The 27,618-nt window shown below is 63.4% G+C and overlaps 1 protein-coding gene across 3 annotated transcripts in view; it reads left to right on the top strand.

The window, feature by feature from the left end:
* Positions 1–25,002, top strand: part of DIP2A (disco interacting protein 2 homolog A) — a 55,978-nt gene extending 30,976 nt beyond the window's left edge. For 2 of the 3 annotated variants that reach the window (XM_074264473.1, XM_074264471.1), the window contains 25 exons: positions 447–511; positions 626–719; positions 2,365–2,484; positions 4,447–4,561; positions 4,809–4,948; positions 7,277–7,413; positions 8,084–8,164; positions 8,532–8,659; positions 9,282–9,396; positions 10,144–10,345; positions 11,561–11,670; positions 11,761–11,841; positions 14,251–14,374; positions 15,365–15,486; positions 15,570–15,681; positions 15,789–15,898; positions 16,166–16,296; positions 16,392–16,560; positions 18,142–18,312; positions 19,588–19,649; positions 19,888–19,945; positions 21,004–21,078; positions 22,119–22,293; positions 22,764–22,887; positions 23,088–25,002. In XM_074264473.1, the coding sequence (XP_074120574.1) occupies positions 447–511; positions 626–719; positions 2,365–2,484; positions 4,447–4,561; positions 4,809–4,948; positions 7,277–7,413; positions 8,084–8,164; positions 8,532–8,659; positions 9,282–9,396; positions 10,144–10,345; positions 11,561–11,670; positions 11,761–11,841; positions 14,251–14,374; positions 15,365–15,486; positions 15,570–15,681; positions 15,789–15,898; positions 16,166–16,296; positions 16,392–16,560; positions 18,142–18,312; positions 19,588–19,649; positions 19,888–19,945; positions 21,004–21,078; positions 22,119–22,293; positions 22,764–22,887; positions 23,088–23,340 (3,074 nt within the window). In that variant the 3' untranslated portion in view covers positions 23,341–25,002. The remainder of the gene's footprint in view (positions 1–446; positions 512–625; positions 720–2,364; positions 2,485–4,446; positions 4,562–4,808; positions 4,949–7,276; positions 7,414–8,083; positions 8,165–8,531; positions 8,660–9,281; positions 9,397–10,143; positions 10,346–11,560; positions 11,671–11,760; positions 11,842–14,250; positions 14,375–15,364; positions 15,487–15,569; positions 15,682–15,788; positions 15,899–16,165; positions 16,297–16,391; positions 16,561–18,141; positions 18,313–19,587; positions 19,650–19,887; positions 19,946–21,003; positions 21,079–22,118; positions 22,294–22,763; positions 22,888–23,087) is intronic. The other variant, XM_074264472.1, reaches the window with a different exon arrangement.
* The last annotated feature ends 2,616 nt before the right edge of the window (positions 25,003–27,618 follow it).

The raw sequence follows: 27,618 nt of genomic DNA, 5'->3' as shown, positions 1-27,618 counted from the left end.
TAAACGCCTCTCCCACATCTTCGTCCGGTTCCTGGGTTAAATTGGGACAGGGCCAAGTCAGCATACGTTTATTAAGCTCCTACTCTCTACCAGCCTGGAGCTGGGGCCGGAAGGAAAGGCCGAGGGGCGGCGCATGGCCAGGGGCGGGCAGGCCCCGAGGAAGGGCACGGGCGAAGGGAGCCGCAGGGGCCTTCGAGGAAGCTCTGGGGCTGCTCTCGGCCGGCTTCGCGCCCGCTGTCCCGGTCCTTGGCTTCCGTCTCCCCAGCACAGCGCAGGGCTGGAGCTTAGGGTTGTTGGCAGAGCTGCTCCCAGTGAAGCCGGCGTGGGCAGCGAGAGGCGCTAGATGGGGGGCGAGGGCGTGGCCAGACGGCCCAGAGCTGGGGGAAGTGCGCGGGGCTCGCGGGGCCGGGAGCCGCGTGCTTTTAACGCCCTCTGTTCGCTTTCAGCCGAGACGCTGACCAACGTGCTGGACTTCAAAAGGGATGCCGGCCTGTGGCACGGGGTGCTGACGGTGAGCGCGGCCCCTGCTGGGGGCGCACGGGGAGGGTGGGAAGCCAGCGCTGTGACCCACACGCCCGGGGGCGGGCCCTAAGTAATCAACCTTTGGGGCCTTGGGCTTTTTCAGAGCGTCATGAACCGGATGCACGTGATCAGTATTCCCTACGCGCTCATGAAAGTGAACCCCCTGTCGTGGATCCAGAAGGTGTGCTCCTATAAAGGTAATCCCCCCCCCCCCCAGCTTCGCACCGCAGGAGGCCTCTCAGGAGCCAGAGGAGACGCCCTGCGGAGCCCCGCCCCCGCCCCGCTTGTGTCTGCCCGGCTCTGCACTTGAACATTTTCTGCAATTCTGCTCGCAGTGGGGGTCCTCCACCGGTGCGTGGGAGGGCGCTGAGGCCTTGAATTTGATGCTGCCTGGAGGGGCGTGTGTGTGCGTGACTGTGTGTACATGTGTGTGATTGTGTGTACATGTGTGTGACTGTGTGTACATGTGTGTGATTGTATGTGTGCGTGACTGTGTACATGTGTGTGATTTGTGTGCGTGACTGTGTGTACATGTGTGTGATTGTGTGTGCGTGACTGTGTACATGTGTGTGATTGTGTGTGTACATGTGCGTGACTGTGTACATGTGTGTGATTGTGTGTGTACATGTGTGTGATTGTGTGTGCATGTGCGTGACTGTGTGTGAAGGTGTGTACATGCGTGTGATTGTGTGTGTGAGACTGTGTACATGTGTGTGATTGTGTGCGCATGACTGTGTGTACATGTGTGTGATTGTGTGTGTGCGTGACTGTGTGTGATTGTGTGTGTGTGACTGTGTGTACGTGTGTGTGATTGTGTGTGTGTGACTGTGTGTACATGTGTGTGATTGTGTGTGTGCGTATGTACATGTGTGTGTGTGACTGTGTGTACGTGTGTGTGATTGTGTGACTGTGTGTACATGTGTGTGATTGTGTGTGTGTGCGTGACTGTGTGTACATGTGTGTGATTGTGTGTGTGTGCGTGACTGTGTGTACATGTGTGTGATTGTGTGTGTGACTGTGTGTACATGTGTGTGATTGTGTGTGCGTGACTGTGTACGTGTGTGCGTGACTGTGTACATGTGTGTGATTGTGTGTGTACATGTGTGTGACTGTGTGTGCATGTGCGTGACTGTGTGTACATGTGTGTGAAGGTGTGTACATGCGTGTGATTGTGTGTGAGACTGTGTACATGTGTGTGATTGTGTGTGAGAGAGACTGTGTACATGCGTGTGATTGTGTGTGTGACTGTGTGTACATGTGTGTGATTGTGTGTGCGTGACTGTGTACGTGTGTGTGCGTGACTGTGTACATGTGTGTGATTGTGTGTGTACATGTGTGTGATTGTGTGTGCATGTGCGTGACTGTGTGTACATGCGTGTGATTGTGTGTGAGACTGTGTACATGTGTGTGATTGTGTGTGAGAGAGACTGTGTACATGCGTGTGATTGTGTGTGGGACTGTGTACATGTGTGTGATTGTGTGCGCATGACTGTGTGTACATGTGTGTGATTGTGTGTGTGCGTGACTGTGTGTGATTGTGTGTGTGTGACTGTGTGTACGTGTGTGTGATTGTGTGTGTGTGACTGTGTGTACATGTGTGTGATTGTGTGTGTGCGTGTGTACATGTGTGTGTGACTGTGTGTGATTGTGTGTGCGTGACTGTGTGTACATGTGTGTGACTGTGTACATGTGTGTGATTGTGTGTGCGCGTGACTGTGTGTACATGTGTGTGATTGTGTGTGTGACTGTGTGTACATGTGTGTGATTGTGTGTGCGTGCGTGCATGTGCTCCGCGGTCCTTCGCGTGACCCATGTCTGCTGACCCTCTGTCCCCCCGCACAGCCCGGGTGGCGTTAGTCAAATCCCGAGACATGCACTGGTCCCTCCTGGCCCAGCGAGATCAGAGGGACGTCAGCCTGAGCTCTCTGCGGATGCTGATCGTGGCCGACGGAGCGAATCCGTGTAAGTGAAGGCCTGGGCGGCCGCCGCGTCTTCTGGGCGCCTCTCCTGGGCGGGGCGAGCTGGGGGGGGGCGTGGCCTCTGTGAGGGGGCGCGGGCTCCTCGCGGGGCGGCCTCTGGCACCGGGGACTTTGCTCCACGCTACTCTGAGGGAAGAGGCGTTGGGTGTCTGGAAGCCCTTTGAAGGGCCCGCTGTGCGCCCAGCGCTGAGAGGGGAAGGCAGAGGGGGCGGCGCCCGATGATCCTGGAGAAGGGGCAGGTGCACAAGGGCAGCGAAGGGCCTGCCTCCCCGGGGCGAGGGGGGGTTTGTCTGCCTTGCGGTCGCCTGAACTTCCCAGGGAGAACGGAGGGAAAGGCCCATGGGCCTCGGTCACTCCGTGGATCTGGGGTTAGGGGGGTCGGGGAAAGCCTGGAGGGAGCGTGGGCGGGAGGGACGGGCGAGTCTGGCCTTCGAAACTTTGATTTGGGAGCGATTGTGGGAAATAGGCTTGGGGAAAATGGGGCTCGCTGGCGTTCAGATGTGGGCACCCCAGGAGTCACCCCCCCCAGTCATGGCCCCCCCGGGAGTCACGGCCCCCCCCCGGAGTCACACGCCCCCCCCCCCGGGAGTCACGGCCCCCCCTGGGAGTCACGCCCCCCCCCCCCGGGAGTCACGGCCCCCCCTGGGAGTCACGCCCCCCCCCCCCCGGGAGTCACAGCCCCCCCTGGGAGTCACGCCCCCCCCCCGGGAGTCACGGCCCCCCTGGGAGTCACGCCCCCCCCCGGGAGTCACGCCCCCCCCCCCAGGAGTCAGGCCCCCCTGGGAGTCACGCCCCCCCCCGGGAGTCACAGCCCCCCCTGGGAGTCACGCCCCCCCCCCCCCGGAGTCACGGCCCCCCCGGGAGTCACGGCCCCCCCCTGGGAGTCACGCCCCCCCCCCGGGAGTCACAGCCCCCCCTGGGAGTCACGGCCCCCCCGGGAGTCACGGCCCCCCCTGGGAGTCACGCCCCCCCCCCGGGAGTCACAGCCCCCCCTGGGAGTCACGGCCCCCCCGGGAGTCACGGCCCCCCCCCAGTCACAGCCCCCCCCTGGGAGTCACGCCCCCCCCCCCAGGAGTCACAGCCCCCCCTGGGAGTCACGCCCCCCCCCCCGGGAGTCACAGCCCCCCCTGGGAGTCACGCCCCCCCCCGGGAGTCACGGCCCCCCCTGGGAGTCACGCCCCCCCCCCCGGGAGTCACAGCCCCCCCTGGGAGTCACGCCCCCCCCCCCCCGAGTCACGGCCCCCCCTGGGAGTCACGCCCCTCCCCCCCCGGGGAGTCAGGGCGCCCCTGGCGTTCAGTAGAGCTTCTGAGGGGGAGAGCGAGGACTGAGGGTGGAAGCTGGGTCACCCGCCCCGGAGAGGAAGCGGCAGCGCCAGGACCGCTGGCCACGGGCGGGCCGGCCGAAGCATCTGGACGTCATTGGGTTGGACGGAGGGAACCTTGGGAAAGCCCCGATGGTCTGGATGAGGGCGAAGGAGGAGGAGGAAAGGAGAGATTTGGGAACCCGGATCTTAGAAGATGAAGGCTAAAAAGGGGTTTTTATGTCTAATTGGGGAAAAGAAAACGTCTTTTAAGAAGTTCTACGCCACAGTTGCTCGGCTTTGAGCTTTGTCAGCCTCTGTGACCAGGGGTTCTGCGAAGCCCATTTGTGTGACTGTAGCCAGAGAGCGAGTCGTGGCCGGGAGGAGCCCCCCCCCCCCCCGGCTCTGTGGGAGAGATCTAGCAATGACAAAATGCAGGGGAGCTGGCCTTCGGGGGGGGTCCCGGGGTTGGCTGTCCCATCCCCGGGGGCCAGCACTTCCCAAATCCTGGGGGGACTCCACGGAAGTGGCCGCCTGGGAGATGGGGCTCCCTGCCCACCAGAGCTTGGGTCTTCAGGAGGTCAGCGGCCGGCCCCGGGTCACCCCCTTTCATCGCTCCTTGTCTTGTCCTTTCTTCCCCTCAGGGTCAGTATCGTCCTGTGATGCGTTCCTCAATGTCTTTCAGTCCAGAGGGTTGAGGCCCGAGGTCATCTGCCCCTGCGCCAGCTCCTCGGAGGCGCTCACCGTCGCCATCCGCAGGTAACCTGGGGGGCCCCTCGCAGCCGGAGGCGCCACCTCCAGGGGGCATCTACGTCACGGAACACGGAAGGGGAATCCAGTGGATCCTCTGCAGGCAGATCGTAATTGGCTGCTTTTCTTCCAAAGGATTCAGCGCTTCCTTTAGCATAAGATTTTGCTGACTCCTGCTTGTCTGCGATTCCTCGGGCTGGGAGCAGGGCGGGAGAGAGCCCCCGGGGGTCACGGCTGCCTTGGCTTTGTTTTCCAGGCCCCCGGACTCGGGCGGCCCTCCCCCGGGCAAAGCCGTGCTGTCCATGAACGGCCTCAGCTACGGCGTGATCCGAGTGGACACGGAAGAAAAGCTGTCGGTGTTGACGGTGCAAGATGTCGGCCAGGTGATGCCGGGAGGTGAGAAGGGCCTCTGAGCTGTCGAGCGAGGCTGGGGGGGGGTGCCGCCCCTGGGAGCGGGGAGCTCGGCGCTGCTGCGTGGCAGTGATCTCAATCCGGCTTTCCCAGGCCTGGCCTCAGCAAACAGCTACTGTAAACGCCTGCGGACGTTCGGGCCAAAGGTCAGACCTCGCAAGGAAGCCGGGGGGAGGGAGGCGACTCAGCGGGCTCGGCCCTCTGAGAACTGCACCCGAACAGAGCCTTGTTGAATGGCAGATGAATAATTTTGATAATTTTAAATTAAAACGGCCTCGTACAAGGAAAGCCAAACCGAAGGGACACAGAAAAGGGGGCGGGGCAGGCCGGCTCTGCCGGGATGTGATGGGTTAGGATACTTTGCTTAGAAAACCGGGGGCGGACTGAGGGAGGCTGCTGGCCGCCTCCAGAGAAAGCCATCCCAGGCGGAGCCTGTGGAGGACGGCCTGGCGTGCACGCGGCGGGAGTGTTTGCGGATACCCGTGGCTAATTGTGGTGTCCTTTGGGTAATGGGCTCAGCTGCCCGGCACAGAGCCAAAGAAAACCTGGGAAGGAAGCAAAAAAGAGCCGGGCAGAGGTGCTCGTCAGGAGCTTGGCTTGAGACGGAGATGTGTTGTTTTACGTTGGCTCCCCCGATGCTCCGTGTACGTGGGAATGTGCTCTTTTCTTTTCCCATTTTGTATCTAAAATGAGCAAAAATTTTGAAAAGCTTCGAAGGGAGGGAGCACGCTCAGAGGGGGCTCAGAGGGGGGAAGATCTGCAGAGCGGAGTGGGGCCGACCCGGCACTCCGTCCCCAGGCTGGCCCAGCGTCTTGCTCCCTCCGGGAAGATGTCCTTCCCGGCCTCCCTCCCGGCCTCCCTCCCGCCACAGCTTTCCTCCTCCTGGCGCCTCCCTCGGACTCTGGCCCACACTTTTGTGGCCCCTGGGGGCGGCCTCCTCCCCTGGGCCAGGAGCTCCTCGGGGGCGGCCTCCTCCCCTGGGCCAGGAGCTCCTGGGGGCGGCCTCCTCCCCTGGGCCAGGAGCTCCTCGGGGGCGGCCTCCTCCCCTGGGCCAGGAGCTCCTGGGGGCGGCCTCCTCCCCTGGGCCAGGAGCTCCTCGGGGGCGGCCTCCTCCCCTGGGCCAGGAGCTCCTGGGGGCGGCCTCCTCCCCTGGGCCAGGAGCTCCTCGGGGGCGGCCTCCTCCCCTGGGCCAGGAGCTCCTCGGGGCGGCCTCCTCCCCTGGGCCAGGAGCTCCTCGGGGCGGCCTCCTCCCCTGGGCCAGGAGCTCCTCGGGGCGGCCTCCTCCCCTGGGCCAGGAGCTCCTTGGGTGCGAAGGTCTGGTCTAGCTCCTCTTGTCAGGATAAGCAAAAGTCCTTGCCCCACGTTGGGCGCCAATTGTAGCGAGCTGTCGTCTCTAGAAGCTGCTGGATCGCTCTCTGGGAGGAGATCTGCTGTGTCTTCTACTCAAATCTCTCCGACAGATTCTTCTTCCTGTAGAGAACCGTTGTCTCCAGGCAGTTGCTGTTAACTCTTGTCCAAAGAAGTGACTTCCCTTCCTGCAGAGAGCCCCGTCAAGCCTGATGCAATTCAGAGTCTTCCTTCTTGAATCCTGGCTCTGAATCTCCTCCAGCTCTTATCCTTCTCCAGGCCGATCTTCTCTCTGCGCCCAGTGCTGTCTCTTTTTATTCTCCCAGAGAATGGGCGTGGGATAATGCAAGGGCTTCTGGGAAGAACCACCCCAGCCAATGAGCTTGCCCCCTCTATCAAGTCAACCTGAGTTCTCACCTTGTAATTGTCCAGAAAACCTGAATTCTCACCTTGTCACCATCCAGACAACCTGAGTTCTCACTTAGTAATCCTAACACTCGGGGACGGCCTCCTCCCCTGGGCCAGGAGCTCCTCGGGGGCGGCCTCCTCCCCTGGGCCAGGAGCTCCTCGGGGCGGCCTCCTCCCCTGGGCCAGGAGCTCCTGGGGGCGGCCTCCTCCCCTGGGCCAGGAGCTCCTCGGGGCGGCCTCCTCCCCTGGGCCAGGAGCTCCTCGGGGCGGCCTCCTCCCCTGGGCCAGGAGCTCCTCGGGGCGGCCTCCTCCCCTGGGCCAGGAGCTCCTCGGGGCGGCCTCCTCCCCTGGGCCAGGAGCTCCTCGGGGCGGCCTCCTCCCCTGGGCCAGGAGCTCCTCGGGGGCGGCCTCCTCCCCGGGAACAGTCCTCGGTGCTTGTGCACCGGCTCACCGGCGCCGTGCGGGGGCTTAGTCCACGTGGCTGATCTCGCCCAAGGCCGAGGCGTCTCTGGGCCCCACGGCCCGCAGGAGGCGACTCGGGCTCTCCTTGTCCTTCAGCCAGCGTGTGTGTGGTGAAGGTGGAAGGCCCCCCCTATCTCTGCCGGACGGACGAGGTGGGAGAAGTGTGCGTCTGCTCTGGAGCCACTGGCGCCGCCTACTACGGCCTGGTCGGAATCACCAAGAACGTCTTTGAGGTACGCGGGAGACCCCCGCTCCCCTCGGGCCCCGTCCCAGCCTCGCCTTGGGTCTCTCTTCACTCCCCGTCACCCTTGGCACGGCTGCCACAATTTTCCCCGGGCCCCCTCAGAGCCTCTGTGGGCCGAGAGCCCCCGTGCTGCTGCCCGAGCCCAGGGCCTTCCAGGCCCAGCTCCTCCAGGAAGCCCCCGACGCCCAGCCCAGGCTGGGGCTGCCCTGCCCTCGGATCCCACCGTGCTGGCGGGGGAAAGGGCCCCGACTCCAAATGGGGAGGTTTCTGTCCGCCCCCATGGGACGCGGCTGACGGGTGAGAGGCGGGCTTATGGGCCCTGGGAGTCCTGGGGACCCTTTCTGCCGTCTCATTTCGGGGCAGTGAGCGGGGGAGGCAGACGGGCCCAAGAAGTAACGAGTGGGGAAGGCCGGGGGGCTTCACTGCAAGTGGAATGGGCGTCTGCCTCCGGCCTCTTCCCTCCCCCCCGAGGTGCTTCTGTCCTTGCGGGTCAGCCTTCTTTTGGAGGCAGGAAGGGGGGGTGTTTGGGATGCAGGGAGCCCCCATTTGGCTGCAAAGGGGTAGGTTGGCCCCATTCAGCTCCCCCTCCCCCCCAGTCTCTGAGGCCCCGGCGTGGGCGGGAGACACGGGGCCACTTCACAGGCTTGTCTCTCCGCCAGACGGTCCCAGTCACGGCAGGAGGCGCGCCCATTTCTGACCAGCCCTTCACCAGGACCGGCCTGCTGGGCTTCATCGGGCCAGTAAGTGCCAGGGTGCGCCCGGAAAACCGCCCGGAGCCCCTCGAATGGCGAGTTTTCCGTCTCTCTCTATCGTGTACGAGTGCATGTGCGTGAGTGTGTGTGTGTGCATTTAAGGACCCTCTTCCTGCCTTACCTTCCCCTGCCGGCCGTTAGGAAGTGCTGGCTCAGCCCCCCGGGCCAGCCCTTGGCACAGGCCCCCCTCGAAGGCTCGGCTCTGCAGGGCACCTTCCCTCCCTAAGTGCCAGCCTGCTCTGCCCGGGGGCGGTCGCTGACCTTGGCCCGCCCCGAGTTCCCCGTTCTGCTCCCCCAGCCCCGGCCCCGGGGGATCTTCCTCTCGGTGATTTCTGCTCGGGTCTTTTGTGTGGAGGACCAGTTGGTGTTTGTCGTGGGCAAGCTGGACGGGCTGATGGTGGTCGGCCTTCGCAGACACAACGCGGACGACGTGGTGGCCACCGCTCTGGCAGTGGAACCGATGAAGTTCGTCTACAGGGGAAGGTGCTGACCCCGGCCAGAGCCCGGTCCCCTGCAGAGGGGGTGGGGAGGGGGCGGGGAGGGGGCGGCTCGCGTTGAAGGCCGAAAGTGCCGGCAGCTTTAGCCCAGCGCGCCACGGGTGCCCTGAGGGAGGCTCGCCCCCAGCGCCTCTGAGGGAAATGCACGTCCTGTGCCCGCCGCTCCTCGACCCTTTACAAGCGAAGGCTTCCTCGCCTTTGTCCATCACAAGCAGTGGTCGGGCAGCGCCGGGCGCTGGCCCTGCACTTCACGAGTCTCCTTTGATCCTCGCCTCGGCCCTGGCAGCGCGCCACGGCTGAGGAGACCGCGGTGAAGCGATTCGTGAAGTGATTCACAAGAAATGTCTGAGGCTGGGTTTGAACTTGGCTCCCGGTTCCTGACTCACGCCCTCTCTGCCCGCTCCAGTGGGCACTTAGGAGATCCCCGCCGTGGGCCAGGCGCGCTCCCGGGCGCTCAGAGGCGAACTCCAGCAGCCCCTGCCCCCGCCAGCTTCCGTGCGTGGGCCCACTCCGCGGGTGTCTCCGCCCACAGCCCGCCGGGAGCAGAGGGACCGTTCGGAGGAGCGACCGCCCTCCCGGGCCCAACCCTGCTCCTGCCTTTGTTGCAGAATAGCCGTGTTCTCAGTGACCGTGCTACACGACGACCGCATAGTGCTGGTGGCCGAGCAGCGTCCCGACGCGTCTGAGGAGGACAGTTTTCAGTGGATGAGCCGCGTCCTGCAGGTGAGTCACTCGGCATCTTCCAGAGGGGGGCGCTGCCACCGGGCAGGTCCCGAGCCGGCCTGAGGAGGGCGTCTCGAGGCTTCTCGGGGCCCAGGGGGGCGCTTCCGGCCTGACCTTCGGATGCGCCAGGGAGAGGAGGGGCTCTGCAGGAGGGGACGCGCCGGAGCTCAGGGTCAACGTGAGAGAAGGTCTGGACTCGGAGGAGGAGGCCCTGGCAGTGAGGGGATCCAGGAGCCTGGAACCAAGTGACCTCGGAAGTCTGGGCCCCAGGGGAGAAATCTGGAAAGGAGGGAAACGCGGGCGGAAGCTGGGGATGTGCCCAGTCCTCCTTCAGGGCCTTCCTTGTGGGCAGAGGGATGGGCTGGAGGCAGGGAGGCTCCCTCCTGAAGTGGGGACCACGGTGCCCTGGAGAGAGGGCAGGACCTTTGGGTGGGGCCTGCTGGGAGGAGGAGACCCACGGCATTATGGGCCAGCGCTGGGGGAGGGGTGAGGAAGGGGGAGCGGGAGGAGAAAAAGCCACTGCTTGTAGGCCACAGGGAGGCGGCAGGTCTGTCTGGGGGGCGTCCTGAGGTCCGGCCCGGAGAGGGACGTCCGCACCTTTCTTAGGGCTGGAAGGGGCATTGGGGTTGGGAGGCCCAGTGACCCCTTGCTGAGCAAGCCCCCCCCCCCCAGCAGAGGACCGCGCCTTTCTAGGCTGGAGGGGGGTTTCTGCGGCTGCTCCAGCCCGGCCACGTCCTTTCCTTTAAGGCCATAGACAGCATCCACCAGGTGGGCGTGTACTGCCTGGCCCTGGTCCCTGCCAACACTTTGCCCAAAGCTCCTCTGGGGGGGATCCACATCTCCGAAACCAAGCAGCGCTTTCTCGAGGGCTCTCTGCACCCCTGCAACGTGCTGATGTGCCCGCACACCTGCGTCACCAACCTCCCCAAGCCTCGCCAGAAGCAGCCAGGTCAGTGACCCGGGCCGCGCGGCCCCTCCCCCCCGGCGGCCTGGCCTCGGTGGGCCGCGGGGCCCCGACCCCCAGCCGCGTGGCTCGGTGAGAAGGGGAGGTGGGGAATCTCGGTTCCCATCGGGGGTCTCCTCGTTAGCGGAATGGGGCCCTTTCTTTTGGACGGGGTGCAAGAAGTGGAGGCCCTCGAGGGGGACGCTTGCCTGCAAGGAGAACCCGAGTCCCGGAGGTCGGGCGGCTATTTGAGCCGACTCGACAAATAAGATGGTACCGGGCGAGGTCCTGGCCATTGCTGCAGCCACGTTTCTCAGCGAAGGGAAGCGCGAAGCCGGCGCTTCTGAGCCCATTGGGCTGGGGGGGGGGCGGTCATGAACGGGCTCAGGACACGTCCCCGAAGCAGCCCCGGCCTCCGAGGGCGGCCGGGCTCCCTCGCCACCCAGAGGTCCCCGGCCCAAACCAAGGCCTTACTTTAAAAAAGCTACAAGGTTTTTTTGGGTTTGTTTTTTTCCCCATTAAAAAAATCTCGTCTCCCTCTCACCCTTCTTTGGAAAAAAGAAAGAAAGCCAGAATTGAAACAATAAATAAACCACCCGGTCCAACAAAGTAGGTCCCCCAGGGCCCCGTCCCCGAGCTTCCCTTGACCCGGGCCCTCGGCTCTCGCTCTCGTGGCCATCGGCTGGTCGGAGGCTCCAAGTACCCGGAGTCCGACTTGCCCCGGCTGCTGTCGCTGTCTCCCGGTTCCGCTCCGGCCCCTCGGCTCCTAGGAGCCTGCCCGGCTTTTCCCAGAATCATCTCTGGGCTTCCCCGGGCCAGGCCGGCCTTTGCCGCCATTTGTTCGGCCGGCCGCAAGCAGGTTCTTCTCTTCGTGGATGTCTCTGGGGGATGGGGAGAGGCGGGGGTGTCACGGGTCCTAGGGCAGTCGGGAGTGACCGAGCACCGGACCCCAGGTGCTGTCGGCACGGCCGGCTCCTGTGGCTCACGTGTCCCGGGAGGGAGGCGCAACCGGGAGGCAGCGCAGCCTAAGCAGCGCTGCCTGGACATTCCAGGCTGGTCTAGACCAGCCCTCAGGCCTTTCTGAACGTCCAGTGAGAATAAAGTCAGGCGGGCCCTCCCTCCCCGGGCCCTCGGTCAGCCTCGAGCCTCAGCCCGGCGTCCCCGGCCGGGTCCTAGCCGAAGGGAGTTTTCTCGGGGTCTCATCTTTCCTTTTAAATGCAGAAGTCGGCCCCGCCTCCATGATTGTTGGGAACCTCGTGGCTGGGAAGCGGATCGCTCAGGCTTCAGGGAGAGACGTCACCCAGCTGGAGGACAACGACCAGGCAAGAAAGGTGGCCTTGTTCAGCCCCTGAGCGCGGCTGCGGGCGCTACCCGGGGGGGGGCATCGGGGAAGGTCTGACCTCCCTTTCTGTCCCGAGCAGTTTTTGTACCTGGCGGACGTGTTGCAGTGGCGGGCCCAGACCACCCCCGACCACCCTCTGTTCCTGCTGCTGAACGCCAAGGTGAGCGTCCCGGAGCGGGGCTGGGAAACGTCCTGTTCCCGTGGGCCACGTTCCAAGGGCCGGGTGCTCAGGTGAAGGAGGGAGCCTTCAGACTCTCTTGGGTCCGTGGTTGGTCCGTGGGAGCCCGCCCACCAAGAGGGGCAGCAGGCCGTGGGGAGGCGTGTCGTCCCTGTCGCCCAGTGCCCGGTCGAGAGGGTGCCGGAGAGCCGCCATCCGTGACTGGGGAAAGACTGTGCGAGGCCGGGAGCGCCGAGGTCCAAAACGACGTGGGCGGGTGGACGTTGTGGGGGGGGGGCCACGGCCGGGGTCCTGGGGGCACTGGCGTCCGGGGGGGAGGGAGCTGGCAAAGGATTTAGATTTGATGAAATAGGGCCAGCAGGTCCGGAGCGGGGTTCTGTTGGGCCGCGCAGGACTGGCCACGGGCAGAGGAGTGTGAAGGCCATCGCAGCAGCCCGAGCCGGACTCGGGCCTGGGTCAGCGGCCACTTTGTCAGCCTGGCGGTGGGATCTGGATGCTAGAGAGACCAGGCTGCCCGGCACACTGGCTCCTGAGAGGGGGAGAACGGAGACCTGAGGGGGGCTCCAGGCTCAGGCTGACTTTAGTCCCCCCATGTCCTGGCTGCCTGTCTCTGGAACAAGTGGAGGTCGACCGTTTCTCAGGGAGAAGGGAAGTGTATTTGGGCACGCCCCATGGAAAGGCCCGGAGCCTCTGGCTCTGTCAGTAGGGGCCCAGCTGCCCCATGACTCTGCCCGGGTCTGACCTTAGCCCCTTTCCACGTGGATGGGCGTCCTGTGGATCCTGCCCTTCCTATGCCCAAGGCCCCCTTTCCGCACCTTTTCTTCCGAAGCCGGGGTCCCCGGGCCTGAGCACCGTCCCCCAGGGAGCGTTCGAGCGGCCCACGGAGCAGCGGGCCCTTCTCCCCTTCTCGGCCTCCGTCACGCTGCGGCTCAGACCGAGCTCGCGGCTCTGCTGGGCAGGCAAGGCGCCGGCCCGTCCCACTGCCGCGTCTCACGCCTGGGAGCCTGCCCGGGGCTCTCCGTCCCGTTTGGCCCAGATACTCTTAGACCCAGATCTGGTGTCCGTGTGTCCCTGTCGGCCCCGGGCACGTCTCTGCAGAATATCTGAGGAGCCGGGCTCCTTCAGGCCTTTACGGAGTGAGTGACCAAAGTGTGACTCAGCAGGCCTGGCCAGGGGCCCGAGCCCTTGGCACGGAGCGGACAGGCCCCGCTCACCCTCCCAGGACGTCTTGCTGCTCTGAGCCCTCTCCAGCCCTGGGCCCGGCCCTCACGTTCCCATCCTTGTGGGGTTCCTGACAGTGGTGACCCATGCTCAGCTCCTCCCACTGGCTTTCTGGGGGCCACAGTGCAGTTCAAAGGTCATTCTCCTTTCCCTTCCTTGTCAGTCTTTCTCTTCTTTGGCCCCCTGCTCTGTCTGGCCTCAGCTTCCGAGGCCCCGGGCCGCCCCCGTGCGCCTCCCCTTGAACCAGGCTCAGGCCTCGGCCATTCTTCTCTGGCCCGCCCCGTGGCCTTCCGTCGGGACTGTTCTTTCTTTTCTAGTAAATGGATTCATTTTTAACACACGTTTTATGAATCATGTTGAGAGAGAGAAATCAGAGCAAAAGGGGAAATCGTGGGGGGATTTATAAAAACAGGAAAAGGCCCCGGGCCAGCGCTTGGTGATGTCCTTTCGGTCTCCTTAGTGCCTTTTCTGCCCAGTCGCGATCTCCTCGGACTGGGAAAGCGTTCTCTTCCCAACCTCGTTCTTGAGCTTCACTCCCCGGGAGCCCGGACCCCCGACCCCGGGTCCACGCGATCTCGGCTCCTCGGCCCCAGCCGCTTCCCCTTGTGGTCCCGTGCCCCGGCTCTGCCCCGGCTCGGAGGCGCCGGGACCCGCCCAAGGCCAGGAGGGGCCTCCCGTCGTGAGCCCTCCGCGCGCAGAAGCAAGGACGAGCGGTTCCTTCTCGATTTTCCGGCCTCCGGTGCTGTTTAAATGTCCTCAGGGAGATGTCTGGGTTGAGAGACAGCGAGCCCCCTTCTTGGCGGGGCCAGTGCCTCCTGCACGTTCCGTCGCCAGCCTGCGGTCAGGGCGCTGACTGCCAGGCAGCAAGGCCCGGGGCTCTTACGCCATGGCCACCCCTGCTCCTTTGCCCATTTCCACCCTTTTAGTGGGATGCTTTTTTATATTGATTTGGCCCAGTTCGGGATGGAGCCGTGACCTCTGACCTACGAGCCGGCCGGAGTGACAAGCTTTGCTAGACATCTCTTGGGCCCCTCGGTGTTCCCGTAACCCTTTTGACAGCTGGAAGTCGCCGCGTTTGAGGCAGTGCCGGGGGGCGCCCTTTCTTTCCAGTGCCCGCCCGTGCTCGAAGGAGACCGGGCGCCCTCGAGTGTAACTCTGTCGCTCCCTCAGGGCACGGTCACCAGCACTGCCACCTGCGTCCAGCTGCACAAGAAGGCCGAGAGAGTCGCCGCGGCCTTGACGGAGAGGGGCCGGCTGAGCGTGGGTGACCACGTGGCTCTGGTGTACCCCCCAGGTAGGCAGCGGGAGGAGCCTCCCCCGGGGCCCCGCCCGCTGGGTTCTCGGTGCCGCCCCGTCCGGGCCTAGAATGGCGGGCGCGGGACCTGGTAGGTCTTCTGCCGAAACCGAGCCAGGGTCAGTGTATTGTTAGGTTGGGTGGTTAGGCCCCATCCCTGCCACATGTGTGCGTGGATGAGTGGGAGAAGCATTTATTAAGTGCTTACTGGATGCCACGTACCGAGCTAGGTGCTGGAGATAGCAAGAGGCGGTCAGACCCAGACCAGCGCCCATTCCCAGCCCGGGAGTCGGGGGCCAAGCGCTCAATCGCAGGGTCCCTTCCCAGCTCGTTTGTCCCGGACCCCCTCGACCACACCACCCTTGTGCTCTTGGGGACTTCTGTCCACTGGGGAGGTGCAAACTAGTGGCGCCGAGTGGGCGCACCCGCAGGCCCAGGCGTGGCGCCTTCACGGAAAGCGCGCGCTTACAATCCCCCGGTCCAGCCCTGCCCTCGCTCGTCGGGCTGCCCGGGTTCGGGCGGGCGGCGCCCCTGGAGAAACAAGAAACTAGAAGCACGATCAGGGCCGGGAAAGGTGCCCATTTTGGGTGCAACTGATTTTTAATTGCAATGAAAACTTTTTAAAAATGGGTGGAAAATTTGCCCCCGTGCAGGCAGGCCGGACTTGTGGCTCGCCGGGCTCCCCTCCTGGCAAACAGCCGTGGCACGAGCCGAGAAAGGGACAGCGGTCAGGCTGAAAGGCGAGGGGCCCGGCCTCCTCGACGGGGGGGCTCGTGGACTTCACGGGGACACCGACAAAAAGACCCTCGCAGTTTGGGACGAGGAGGGGCCTTTCCCTTGCCAACACAGTCCCCAATCACGACCGAAAAACTGGGCTTCTTGGTGCCCGTCGGCCGCACTGGCTGCACCACGAAGGGCGGGGCCCACGGGCGGGGGGGGGGGGTCTGAGCTCTCTGAGACGCTCTCCCTGACGGGCCCGCTTTGTTCCAGGCGTGGACCTCATCGCCACCTTCTACGGCTGCCTCTATGCCGGCTGCGTCCCCATCACGGTGCGCCCCCCTCACCCCCAGAATCTCGCCACCACCCTGCCCACCGTCAAGATGATCGTCGAGGTGAGTTTGTGAAAGCGCGTGGCTGGGGAGGGCGCGGGGGGCGCGGGCACTCCCTGGCATCTGCAACCACCTTCTCCGCTCAGGTCAGCAAGTCCACGTGCATCCTGACAACCCAAGCAATAATGAAGCTGCTCAAGTCCAAGGAAGCAGGCGCTGCCGTGGACGTGAAGACGTGGCCGACCATCTTAGACACAGGTGCCGGCGCGGGCGAGCTGAGCGCGGGGGGCGCGCGGGGAGGGGGCGGCAGAGGCCGGTGCTGGGCCCCCTGCCCGGCCCTCACCGGCCCCTTTCTGCCGTGACAGATGACCTCCCGAAGAAGAGAGTAGCCAGTGTTTTTAGGCCGCCTTCCCCCGACACGCTGGCGTACTTAGACTTCAGCGTCTCCACCACGGGCATATTGGCGGGAGTCAAGGTACGCCCAAGTGCTGAGTGCGAGTCTGACCGGGTGGCCCTGGGTGTACCCCTCCCCCCCAGGGCCCCTGAAAGCCCCCCCAGGGCTGTAATTTCTACCCAGGCCGCGAGGACGCGCCGTAATGATGGACCCCCAGGCTGCCCGTCACCTTAGTGTAGCCACCGCGTCTGTGCCAGAAACCAGCCAGGGAGGACGCCTGGGAGGGGCGCTCCGGGCGCCCCCCCCCGGGCCCCGTCCTGACCCGTGCCCTTTGTCCGCTCCCTTCAGATGTCGCACGCGGCCACAAGTGCCTTATGCCGGTCCATCAAGCTTCAGTGTGAGCTGTACCCGTCCCGGCAGATTGCCGTCTGCCTGGACCCCTACTGTGGCCTGGGCTTCGCCCTCTGGTGCTTGTGCAGGTTCGCGGACCCCACCCGGGCCCCAGGGAGGGGGGGCGGGAGGGGCCCGTCCGGCTCCCGGTCCGACCGGCGGCCCCGGCCTTGTGTCCCCCCAGCGTCTACTCGGGACACCAGTCCCTCCTGGTGCCTCCACTCGAACTCGAGAACAACGTGTCCCTGTGGCTGTCGGCCGTGAGCCAGTACCGCGTGCGCGTCACCTTCTGCTCTTACTCGGTCATGGAGATGTGCACCAAAGGGCTGGGGACGCAGACAGATCTCCTCAGGGTGAGTGCCCGGCCCCGGGGGCCCAGCGTGCCCTCGTGGTCCTCGAGAACGTCCTCCCCCTCCCGCTGCCCGGGCCAGCAGTGACCTGCCTCCCCGGAAGGTCAGGGTGCGGGCCCCCCGTTAGCGTCCCTTCGCTCCCCCGTCCGACGTCTAGACCACTCCGGAGCTCCCTGCTCCGGCCCGTGAGGGTCTCGGCCGGTCAGTCAGAGGGTCGGCGCCCATCGTTCAGGGCCCTCAGTCTCGACTAGGGAAGGGACGAGATGGAAGAAGGGCTGCAGAGCGAGGGGGAGAGACCCCGGCCCATGCCAGGGGCTGGATGCACAGGGAGGCGTCTCGGCCAGAAGGGGCTGCTCGGGTTTACGGTGGCAAGAAGTTGGAGAGGCTCGATACCATGGCCAGGGCCCGTGCAAAGTCCTGCACCTGCACAGGGTGAAGGACCGCGCACCACAGGGACTGCCCCTGGCAGCCCCTCCCCCAGAATGGCAGCCTCCCGGAGGCCGTGTGTTTGGGAAGGATGATGTCAAGCTGGCACGCGTGCCGCCCCACGGGGCACACTGGGCCCCAGAAGCCCGTTCACTTAGCCCCAAGAAGATTCAACGTGCTGGGAGTGGGACGTGAGGAGCGGCTCCAGATCGGGAGGACTCCGGTCCTCGGAATCGGCTCCACGCTTGTCCAACTTGGCAAGGGTCTGAGTGACACCGGCCAACAGATGGCACCCCTGACGTCCGGCCCCAAATGAGGGGAGAAACACGGACATAAATGAAGGGTCCTGGGCCATGGAAGAGGCCTGGGGCGAGATCCAGACAGAAGTTTTCCTGCTTTGGAAGAAGAGCACGTAGCAGGACCGCAATGGACCTGAAATTCAGCGGGAGAAGGGGGGCGGGAGAGCCCCTGGGGAATGGGCAGCCGCCGGTCAGCGCTCGAGGACACTCGGCAGGCCGGGAGGCGCGGAAGCAGGAGTGGCCAGGGAGGAAGCGGCCCCGAGGCCAGACCACTCTGTGGCACACAAGCTGGCGACTGCCGAGGAGGCCTTCGTTACCTTAATTCTTTGTGTTTGTACTTTTCTGTCACACACGGATAGTGACTTTTTAAAGCACGCGTTGCTCCGAATCACGCCAGGAGAGAGCTTAGCGTCTGTGGGTGGCCGCCCGGGCTCCTCGGTTCCTTTCCTGGAGGCCGGCCGCAGTTTCCGCCCAAGGATCTCTGACCCGCTCTCGTCGTCGATCCCGGCCCGTTCTCGCTGCGGCCGTGCAGCCGGATCTCCTGGGCCGCCCGTTTCTCTCGGCACCGTTCGTGCAGAACTCCCCGGCCCTCCTGAAGTCTTCACACAAGGATGTTCTCTTCCATTCCCACTCTGGAACTCGTCCGGCCGTCCCCCAGTTCTCTGCCGCCGCAGAAAGAGCTGCTACAGACCCCTTTGCACACGGGGGTCCTTTCCCCTTCGGGTCGAAGGGCACACTTAGGGCCTGGGGTTAAGCTTCAGGGTCACCTCGTCCCCGCCCTCGAGGAAGCCCGCGGGTGCCGCCCGGCCGGTGCAGAGCAGCCCTGCGGCCCGAATCACGGCCGCTTCCTCCCCCACAGGCCAAAAGCGTGAACCTGTCCTGCGTGCGCACCTGCATGGTGGTTGCGGAGGAGCGGCCCCGGATCGCGCTCACCCAGTCCTTCTCCAAGCTGTTCAAGGACCTGGGCCTGTCCGCGCGCGCCGTGAGCACCACCTTTGGGTGCCGAGTGAACGTCGCCATCTGCCTCCAGGTGAGGTGGGCCCAGAAACGCTTCCATTCGGCAGCCCCCGGGGTCCCGGGAAACGGGCCTGACCCTGGGCTTCTTGGACCATGGGAGGATGGGGTTGGGAGGGCTCCCGAACTCGAGGGTCCCCCCTGCCCTGAGGTCTTCCTCAGACCAGGAAATCAGAGACGATCAGAATTAGCCCTTTTTCAGCAGGTTTGCCAGTTGCCTTGGTCTTAAAGGCCTTTCTCGTTCCGCTTCCTCAGTTTCTCCTCTTCCTTCCCTCCTGCTCTTTAATATTTCATGATCCCTAGTCTACGAGCGCCGGACTTTGGGCGGCTCGCCAAGACTTGTCTGAAGGGGTGGGCAGAAGCCGGGCCCCAGGCCCCTTTCTGCGGACTTGACGGGATTCTGGGTAGAAGCCTTCAAGCCGGCCACTCGTTCTGGTGGCTCGTGGCCACCGGGGGAGGCCCCTTGGGAAGGGGGGGCGGGCCCGGCGCAGCGGCTGCCAGTCTGAGTCCGTGTTCCCTGTGCCGTTTCCCGGAGACGTCTGTGTCCGAGGCCGGAAGCGGGCCGGCCCCCCCAGTGTTCCCGTCTGGCCTGGATGTCCTGGGCGTTCCCGTGGGCTGCCCGGCGCTTTGAGCCGGATCTAGCGGGAGACGCCCTGGTCCTCTCTGACTGTGTGTCTCCTGTTCCCTGTTGCCTTCCTGTCTTTTCCTTTGGGCTTTCTCCTCTGTCCCTCCCCTTTGCTGACCTCTGCTCCTTCTGCTTGTGGCCCCTCTGTCAGCCCAACAGGCTGGGAAAGCTGGCTGAGCAGGTACGGTGACGTGTGTGCATGTGCCGCGCCCCGCCCCGCCCGTCGGCCCCCTGGGTCTCAGACCGCCCGCCCGGGCTCTGAAATGCTCGTGGGGGGTTGGGGGGAGAGGCTGCTGGTTTCCATCGGACCACGTCCGGCCTCCCGCCTGCGCGTTCTTAGGGCGAGATGGCCGTGCTCGTGCCCAGAGAAAACAGACCCTTCTGCGGCAATCTGAGGGGCCTCCCCCGGTGATGCTCGGGCACGTGGCGGGCCCGAGCCCCACTCTGGGCGCCAGTCCCTCGAGAGCCACCCGGGTCAGGGGCACCTTCGCGGCCCTCGAAGCCGCCCCGTGCTGTGGGCTGGCCTGCGAGGGTCCGAGGGGCGCGGGCCCTTCCACGCTTTCAGTCCTCTCTGTCCTTGGAGGGGTGAAGGGCCTGGTTTCGGGTTACATAAGAAGATGGATCCTGGGGAGCCTTGATTCAAGCCTCGCTTTCCTTTGTCCCCAGGGCACCGCCGGCCCTGACCCCACCACGGTGTACGTCGACATGCGGGCACTGCGCCATGACAGGTAGGCCCGCCCTCCTTCCTCTGGCCTGGGGGCCACGTGGGGGCCAAGGGAGGAGGCCACGGAGATGGCGTCTGCCACCCCCACTCGGAGGCTGTGCCAAGGAGGCCCCGGCCCCGGCCTTCCTGGCGTGGAACGCGGCCGCCCTTGTGATTGTAGCCTATTTGAGGATCGCGTTTTTCGAGGGTGCTTGAATACGTGGCCCGAACGTTAGAGCAGCGCCCTCTCTTGTTCACTTTAGGGTGCGCCTGGTGGAACGGGGCTCTCCCCACAGTTTACCCTTGATGGAGTCTGGAAAGGTAAGAGCGTGCTCAGCATCTTTCCCAGCAGGCCCTGGGCTGGCTTCAGGGGGCTTGGGCCTTGTGAGCCATCCGTCTCTTCTGCGAACGCCTCCCTCCCCCATCCTCTGTGAAGGGGCCCCCCTCCCCTCGACAGCCAGAGCAGAGACCCCCCCCAGGGGCTGTTAAGTGCCATGGGAGTAAACAGGCGAATTGAAGGCAGGTCAGCTTTGCCCTGTGGGGTGAGCACTGGGCAGTGATTGGATGCATGGACCTTGCCCCCAAACTTTGCTCTTTCCGGTCCCCAGCACCCCCAGCACTCTGGTCCCCTCGGCCGCCAGCCGGCCTTGCCTCGGCCTCTAAACCCCAGCGGGTCCCATGGCACCTTAATTTGGCACTTGACCCTTCCGCCCGCTGATCCTCCTCGCAGCCCCTTGTGCAGCTCTCTGAACCCCGGCCCTGGGCTGAGGGCGCAGCGGGGGACACGGCGCTCGGACTCCCGGAGCTTCCGCTCTTACTGGGGGAGACGGCTCCAGACGGGTCCGGTGACTCGGGCAGCTTCCCGCAGAATCCGCTGTCCGCACCGCGGCTTAGGGGGCGCTTTGCGAGATGGCTGGGAGAGTCCCCTGCAGGCCCGAAGGACGGCCAGGAGGGGCTGGGCAGGGGGCCCGGCTCGGGAGAGTCTAACAACTTTAGTCAAGAGGCGTGTGGGCAGTCACCCAGGACACTCCCTGGAGAGGGAGAAGGCAGGATTTGAACTCGGGACTCCAGACTGCCAATTAATGTGGCAAAACTCAGGAGGGAGCCATGGGCTGCACTACCTCAAAGCAAAGCAGCGAGCTCTCATGAAGTGCCCACTGTGTGCTAGGTCCCAGGGGCAGCGGCGAGAACGCGGCAGGCCTGGCTCTCGAGCAGCCCGCTCCCTAGTAAGCCCAAGAGGGCATGGAGGGCGAGGGGCGCCGATGGCGCCTGCGGGGACCCCTCTGCTCAGGAGGGCGGCCGCCGGTCACCGGGGTCAGGGCGCTGCCCGGGGCCTCGGGGCCTCCTCTGCAAACAAGGACGGGCTCTTTTACTTGCAGATCCTTCCCGGGGTCAAAGTCATCATCGCTCACACGGAAACGAAGGGCCCCCTCGGCGACTCCCACCTGGGTGAGGTGAGATTGGCTTTGGGGGCTGAGGAGGGGGACTAGGGCGCAGGTCATGTCCTCTGGGGGGCTCCAGATCACAGCCCTCAGCCCGGGGTGCTGCCGTCCCTCAGCTGTGGCCCCCCAAAGGTGCCTAGGTCCATTGTTCCTCAGCCCAGTGGGGGAAGGGGAGATAAGCCGCTGGCCTGGGTCCGTACCTTGGAGAGAGTCGCTGACAGGGCCCAGCCTGGCACAGTCTTGTGGGAGGCCAGGGAGGGAGGGAAGAGCTCTTTCCCTTCAGATGCTGGTTCGTTCCACCCAGGAGACATTTCTGAGGTCTGTGCCAGGCCTGGTGCCAGCTCCAGAGGGCACTCCCTTCTCAGGAGCTGCTTCTGGACCAAAGGGAGCAGAGAAAGCCTTGGGACACCCAGGACTCTGAGCCAGTGTTGAGGGGGCCATGTGGGGCCCGGCAGGACAGGTGGTGAGGGAGGCCCCTCGGGGAGCCGCAGGGATCCTGGCACGGGGGCAGAGAAGCGGCAAATGAGGCTGGGGAAGGTCACGGGCACCCGGGACTTCAGGGTCCAGAAGTGAGAGGCGCTGAGAGTTCAGCACAGCCTTCGTTTCTGGAAAGAAACGCTTCTTTGTTCCCACCCTCTATTTGCCCCGATTTCCATTTGGTGCGGGCTCACCTGCAGTAGGCGTTCTTTAGCCAATTAGGGGGTGAAACGTGCATCAGGGCTGCTTGATTCTCCTTCCAGGGGATTATGGGGAGCTCTGGGACCCCCGGGGCTGCCGCCTGTTCCAAAGCTAACCCACTGTGCACTGAGTGTGCGGAAGGAGCTTCCACGTGGTCGGTGCTGAGGTGGTCGAGGCTGGGAGTGGGGCCCACCGGGTCCCTTCATCCCCCGGGCCAGCTCTCTAGCAGCCTGGTACAAAAGCCAGGGCTGCCCAGTTCCCCAAATTGTGGAGGCCGGACGGATCCCCTTTGGTCTCCTTCCCCTGCTGCCTCGGTCCCTTGGGTGCCACGGCCAGTGCCCGCAGGCTGCTGAGTCTGCCGTGCCCTTCCCTAGATCTGGGTGAGCAGTCCACACAACGCCACGGGCTATTACACGGTCTACGGGGAAGAGTCTCTGCATGCTGACCACTTCAGTGCCCGGCTCAGCTTTGGAGACACCCAGACCATCTGGGCCAGGACGGGCTACCTGGGCTTTCTCCGGAGAACGGATCTCACCGATGCCAGTGGAGGTAAGGGGGGGGGGGGCAGCCCGACTGCCAGCCCTGAGCTTGGGGAGCACAGCCAAGGGTCCGGGCGGGCCAGAGAGAAAGGGGCAACCAACCGGAGCCTCCTCTAGACCCTGGAAGATAAAAATGCATCAAGGCTTCTCCCCTTCACACCGTAGTGAGACCGGCTCCCCTCCCTTTAGGGAAAATCAATGCCCCTTGAGCCTTTGAGCCTTTATGAGGCGCCTCCTGTGTCCCCGGCCCTGGGCACGCAAAGCCGCAGCAGAACAGCAGCTCCTTTTACGTTAAGGAAGGGAGAACGAAGGCGGCCCTCGCTCTGGGTGTGTTTGCCGCCGCATCGGGCAGAGGCAGAAATGCCGAGGCCATTGGAGCCAAGTCCCTGCCGGCCTTTGGGCCGCTGGAGAGACCCGCTCTTCGTCCTGAGCTCCAGGAGCGAGGGGGGTTTGTGACTCGGGGGGGTCTCCTTTCCGCAGAGAGGCACGACGCCCTGTATGTGGTCGGCTCTCTGGATGAGACCCTGGAGCTGAGGGGCATGCGGTACCACCCGATCGACATCGAGACCTCGGTGATCAGGGCCCACAAGAGCATTGCCGAGTGGTAAGGGCGGGCCCCAGAGCCAGGGCCTGCAGCCGCGGGGTGTGCCTCAGGGGATCCTTCTGGCAGGGGGAGAAACCAAAGGGCCCCTGGGTGGCCCTTCCTGGGCTTTCACTGTCCCTTTCGTCGGGGCCTCCGCCCCCTTGCTCGGCTCCCCCGGAGCGCCGTGGGCCGTGGCTGACTGGTTCTGTTCCCTCTCCCAGTGCCGTGTTTACATGGACCAACCTGCTGGTGGTGGTGGTGGAGCTGGAAGGCCCCGAGCAGGAGGCCTTGGACTTGGTGGCGCTGGTGACCAACGTGGTTCTCGAGGAGCACTTTCTCATCGTGGGCGTGGTGGTCATCGTGGACCCCGGAGTCATCCCCATCAATTCTCGGGGGGAAAAGCAGCGTATGCACTTGCGGGATGGATTCCTGGCCGACCAGCTGGACCCCATTTACGTGGCCTACAACATGTGAAGGCGGGGCCGGGGCCCGGCACTGAGATCCCGGGCGTCCCGCACACCCTGCTCGGAGCCAAAGCCCCCCGGGGGGTCCTCTCTGCCACTTTGCCCTGACGATTGGCGGGACCAAACTGGGGAATTCTTTGAGGAGAGGGCCCCGGAGCCATCCAGATGCCACCAGTTTGGGGCCCTGGGCAGGCGGGGGAGGGGTGGGCCCCGCTGTGTCGTGCCAGTGGGGAGGGAGGGGCTGGCACTGGCACGTGCCTCCGGGCTTTGCTCTCTACTGTATCCTGAGTGTTTTTGCACATGTTTTCACCATCGGAGACGCGATCCCTGCTTCTGCGTGGGGTTGTTGCCCCGTGGAGCAGACCCAGTCGTCCGCCGTCACATCTGGAAGGGACCAGAGAAGCAAACCAGCATAACCTCCTCCTTGTAAAGGGTGGAAGTGGGCCCAGAAAGGGGAAGCGGCAGAGTCGGCGCTGGGACCCGGGCGTCCTGGCCCCCGCTGCAGCAGCCGCTTCCCCGAACGCCCACTCTTGTTTCTCGGTTACCGTACGGAAACCCTTCAGAAGTGAATTCTCCATAATCCAAGTTACTAATCCTTACTAATAGTGCCATATTGGACCGGTCCGAGGAGAAGCCTTCGCACTCAGCTTCCCCGTGGAGGGGCTTCCGCCCCCTCTGCTCGGGTCTGGAACTTCGCGTGACAGTTGTTCATCCTCATGACACGATGTTTGTTGGGAAAATTATTGTCCACACAGGAATTTGGGGGGTGCTTGTTCCTTTCCAGACCCCTGAGATCTGAGGCTTCGGGCTGGGGGCCCGCCTGGAAACGGCCTTCGTGTTTCCAGCGTCCCCCCGTGGAAGCTCTGGGAAACCTTGTCTCGCAGACACACGCACACGCACACATACGGGCGGGCTGACCCTCTCGCTGCTGCTGTACCCGCTTTGCCGTGGGACGTGGCTCTGCTCCGAGCCCGTGCCTCGGGCGCCCCCTCGACTCGCCAGCTGGAATGTCGGCCTGAGAGACGGCTGCAGCGAAGGGGCATCAGAGCAAGAAGGGGGAATCCTTCAGCCACTCTGAGAGTTTGAAGACGGACACGAGTCCAGCAAATAGATTATTTTTATACGCTACTAAAAATTAATGTTCTAAAAGGCGAGGTTTGGGGGCCGGGGCGTCTGACGCGCGTGCTCCCAGAGCGCCAGGTTTCTCGGCGGGGTGAGTGAGTCTGCCCGGATCAGTGCCTAAGAAAGCCGGTGGTTCTCCAGGTTGCAGCAGTCAAACCAAATGAGCCTCACTGACGCGGCGGGCCGATTGTAGAGTCCTTCCCTTACTGGCCACCAGAGCGGCCCCGGAGAGCAGTTCTGTTTGCCCTCACGGTGTTCGACTGTGGTGTATGATACAAATGCTTATTAAACCTCTAATGACCTAGTGTAATTATGTACAGAATTGGATAACTTATTATTTGAAGCCCAGCGGTCTTAGCGGTGGACTAACGGACGTTCCTTAGAAGGGGATGGCTGGCGAGGGAAAAGGACGCCCTGACCCCAACTCGATGTTGTAGTTTTATAGCAAATAAAGCCTTGTAAGATTTTTGTATTGAAAGATTGGTGACAGGAAGACGAGTTGCCTTGTAAAGTAAGATTTTCAAAAGCACATTAAAAACATTTAAAATGACTCGAAATTCGTCTTTTGAATCGCACTAAAATCCCGTAACGCCCTGTGCCCCCTGCCGCCGCCCGCTCCTGGTGCTGAGCCATAGAGGCCGGGCCAGGGATAGCCCAAGCTCTGGAGGTCAAGGAGTCCGTCGTCACACGGGAAAAATCGCTCCTGGGGACTGCGCCGCGCGTGGAGTGAGGTCGTCCGCCTGCCAAGGCTATTAACGCCAGGATTGAGATGGGCAAAGGTGGCGACTGCGCTCAGTCTTCTGCAAACAGAACTTCCCTGTGGGGGGTCCGGCTCCTTGATCGTCCCCCTGAGAATTAAGGAAATGAAGGGGAGAGGCCAGAAGGGAGGAGCGAGATCTACGGGATGGACCTGTCCTGAGAGAGTCTGGAGAGGCTCGGAGAGGGGGAAAAGTGACCAGGGACCAAGGAGCCAGGCCACCTGTGACCCCAGACAAGCCGGAAAGTTGGAGGGCTTTTGTCTCCTTAAATAGAGTGGAAGGAACGCGCCTGTGAACACGCGTGGCGGAATGAAAGAGGAGCCAGAGGAGAAGCATCGCCCCCTGCCGTCTCACCGGCCTGCCTCTCTCCAGACCGGAGCCTCGCTCTCGCTGCCTTCCAGCCCGGCTTCTCGCCCCCCTCCGGGACGTCTGCAGTGACCGAGGCCGGGGCCCTTTCTTGGTCCCCGTTCTCCCGGCCATCTCCTCCCCCGCTCTCTCCTCCCTTCCTCACCCCTCCTTTCTTGCCTCAGATTCTGTGCTGACTCCAGTCTCGACTTTCCAACTGCCTCCCAGCCAGCAGACACCTTGAACTCCACCGTCTGAACCAGGAATCATTTTCACAGCCCTCCCACTGTGGGGGCACCCATACCCCCAGTCGTCCAGGCCCGCACTCTCCCCACCTCCAGATCCAGCAGGGTGCCACATGGAGCAGGCCCTCCTCTCCCCCCGCCTGCCCCAGCGCTCTCCCCCCGCCCCCCGTCCACGGCGGCCACCAAAGGCCCGGTACTGATCACGCGGCCTTCGTGCGCAGCAGGCGCCACTGCGCCTCCCACACGGCCCTTCCTACCCCCCACAGAGGTGCTCTTGGGCCCGGGGACTCGGCCTCCTGGCTGCTCCACACACAAGACCGACGTCTCTTGACCCCGTGACCAAAACGGTTATTTAGAGAAACCCCACAGACGCCAGGATGCGGAACGGCACTTTTTTGTGACACCAAAGAATTGGGAACATGGGAGTACAGGACCGCCCTGGCGTGTGATTGTGCAGTAAGAAAGGACAGATGTGACGAATTCTGCACTTCTGTCAGCTGGAGTCAAGAAAACCCGATGTGCCTACGGGCCGAAAGCTCTGAAGTCAGCACAAGCCGGAAGCTCATCTGCCCCGTCCCTCTGAAGAGCTGGGAGGTTCACAGAGGCTCACGGGGCCCCGCTGCAGGTTGTTTGTGGTGGTCGGATGCTGACCTTCCCACCGGCCTCCTCTTGTGTGGTCCTTACAAAGCACTGTGTGTTAGATGGGATGGCTCTCCGAGGAGAAACTGGGAAGAAATCTGAACTCCTTTTTTCTCAAGAAATGGTACAAGAGACTCTCAGCTATTGAGCTCGGGGGAAGAGCCGTAGGATTCAGCAGCCTTGCTGGGAAATATCCAATACAACTTAAGCAAAGAGCCTTCGCCACAACGGCGACGTCTCGCGAGGATCCCAAGAACAGGGTCACCTCTCCCAGTTTCTCACAAAGACCCAGTCGAGCCTCTGAAGGGATCCTGGAGCAACGGAACTACAAAAAGCAAGAGCGAAACCATTTTTCAGCCTGAAATAGCTTGGGAGCCACGAGGAGAGGGCCCTCTGACTTGGGTAAAAGGGGAGCAGGAAGCTCTAAGCTGCACAGACCGGCAGCGGAGGCTCCTTGGTCCCGGCTCCGCGGGCCCGCTGGGAGGCCTCCAGCCCCGGCCCAGCAGGCTCGATCGGGCCAGGCCAACCCCGCACGGCGGCGGAACTGCCGGCGCGGCCAGCCCTGGCGCGGAGAGCCCGAGGAGCAGCGCTCGGCTTTAAAAGTGAGCAAAAACAGGACAATTATGGGGCACTGGCTAGAGCCTTGTTTGCTCTGAAAAGTAAAATGTTAAAAAATGCAATTAATTAATGTTAAATTTTTCTGATAAAATGAAAAATGAGCAGCAAAAAGCCCTGACCACAGAAGGTCACCGTGGCTTCAGGGAAGACCGCGACACGGCGAGCGGTGACAGAATGCCTACAGGCGGAGCCTCAAAGGCGCATCGGAACTGGTCCCAAGCTCAAGAGTCTCTTGGAAAAGCTCAAAAAGGATTTCAGAATCAAGTAGAAAAATAGGGGGGGGGGAGAAGAGCTATGCAGGAGGATTATTGGGGGGGGGGAGTCAGCAGCTTCAAAATGGAAGTACAAAAATTGATGAAAACTTCTTATGGATTTGACAAAATGAAAAAAAAAATGGACTTAGAAAACACCTCCTTTAAAAGTAGAACTGACCCAGTGAAAAAGGAGGGGCTACATGGGGTGTCTCAGCCACGTCGGGGCCGTCTCCGTCATCACCCCAGGCCCCTTGGGTTCTCTTGGCACATGGTGGGGGGAGCTCCTTCTCCAGCTCATTTTACGATG

The sequence above is a fragment of the Sminthopsis crassicaudata genome, chromosome 4, assembly GCF_048593235.1.
Source record: "Sminthopsis crassicaudata isolate SCR6 chromosome 4, ASM4859323v1, whole genome shotgun sequence".
Lineage (NCBI taxonomy): Eukaryota > Metazoa > Chordata > Mammalia > Dasyuromorphia > Dasyuridae > Sminthopsis > Sminthopsis crassicaudata.
This window is presented reverse-complemented; position numbering and strand designations above follow the sequence as displayed.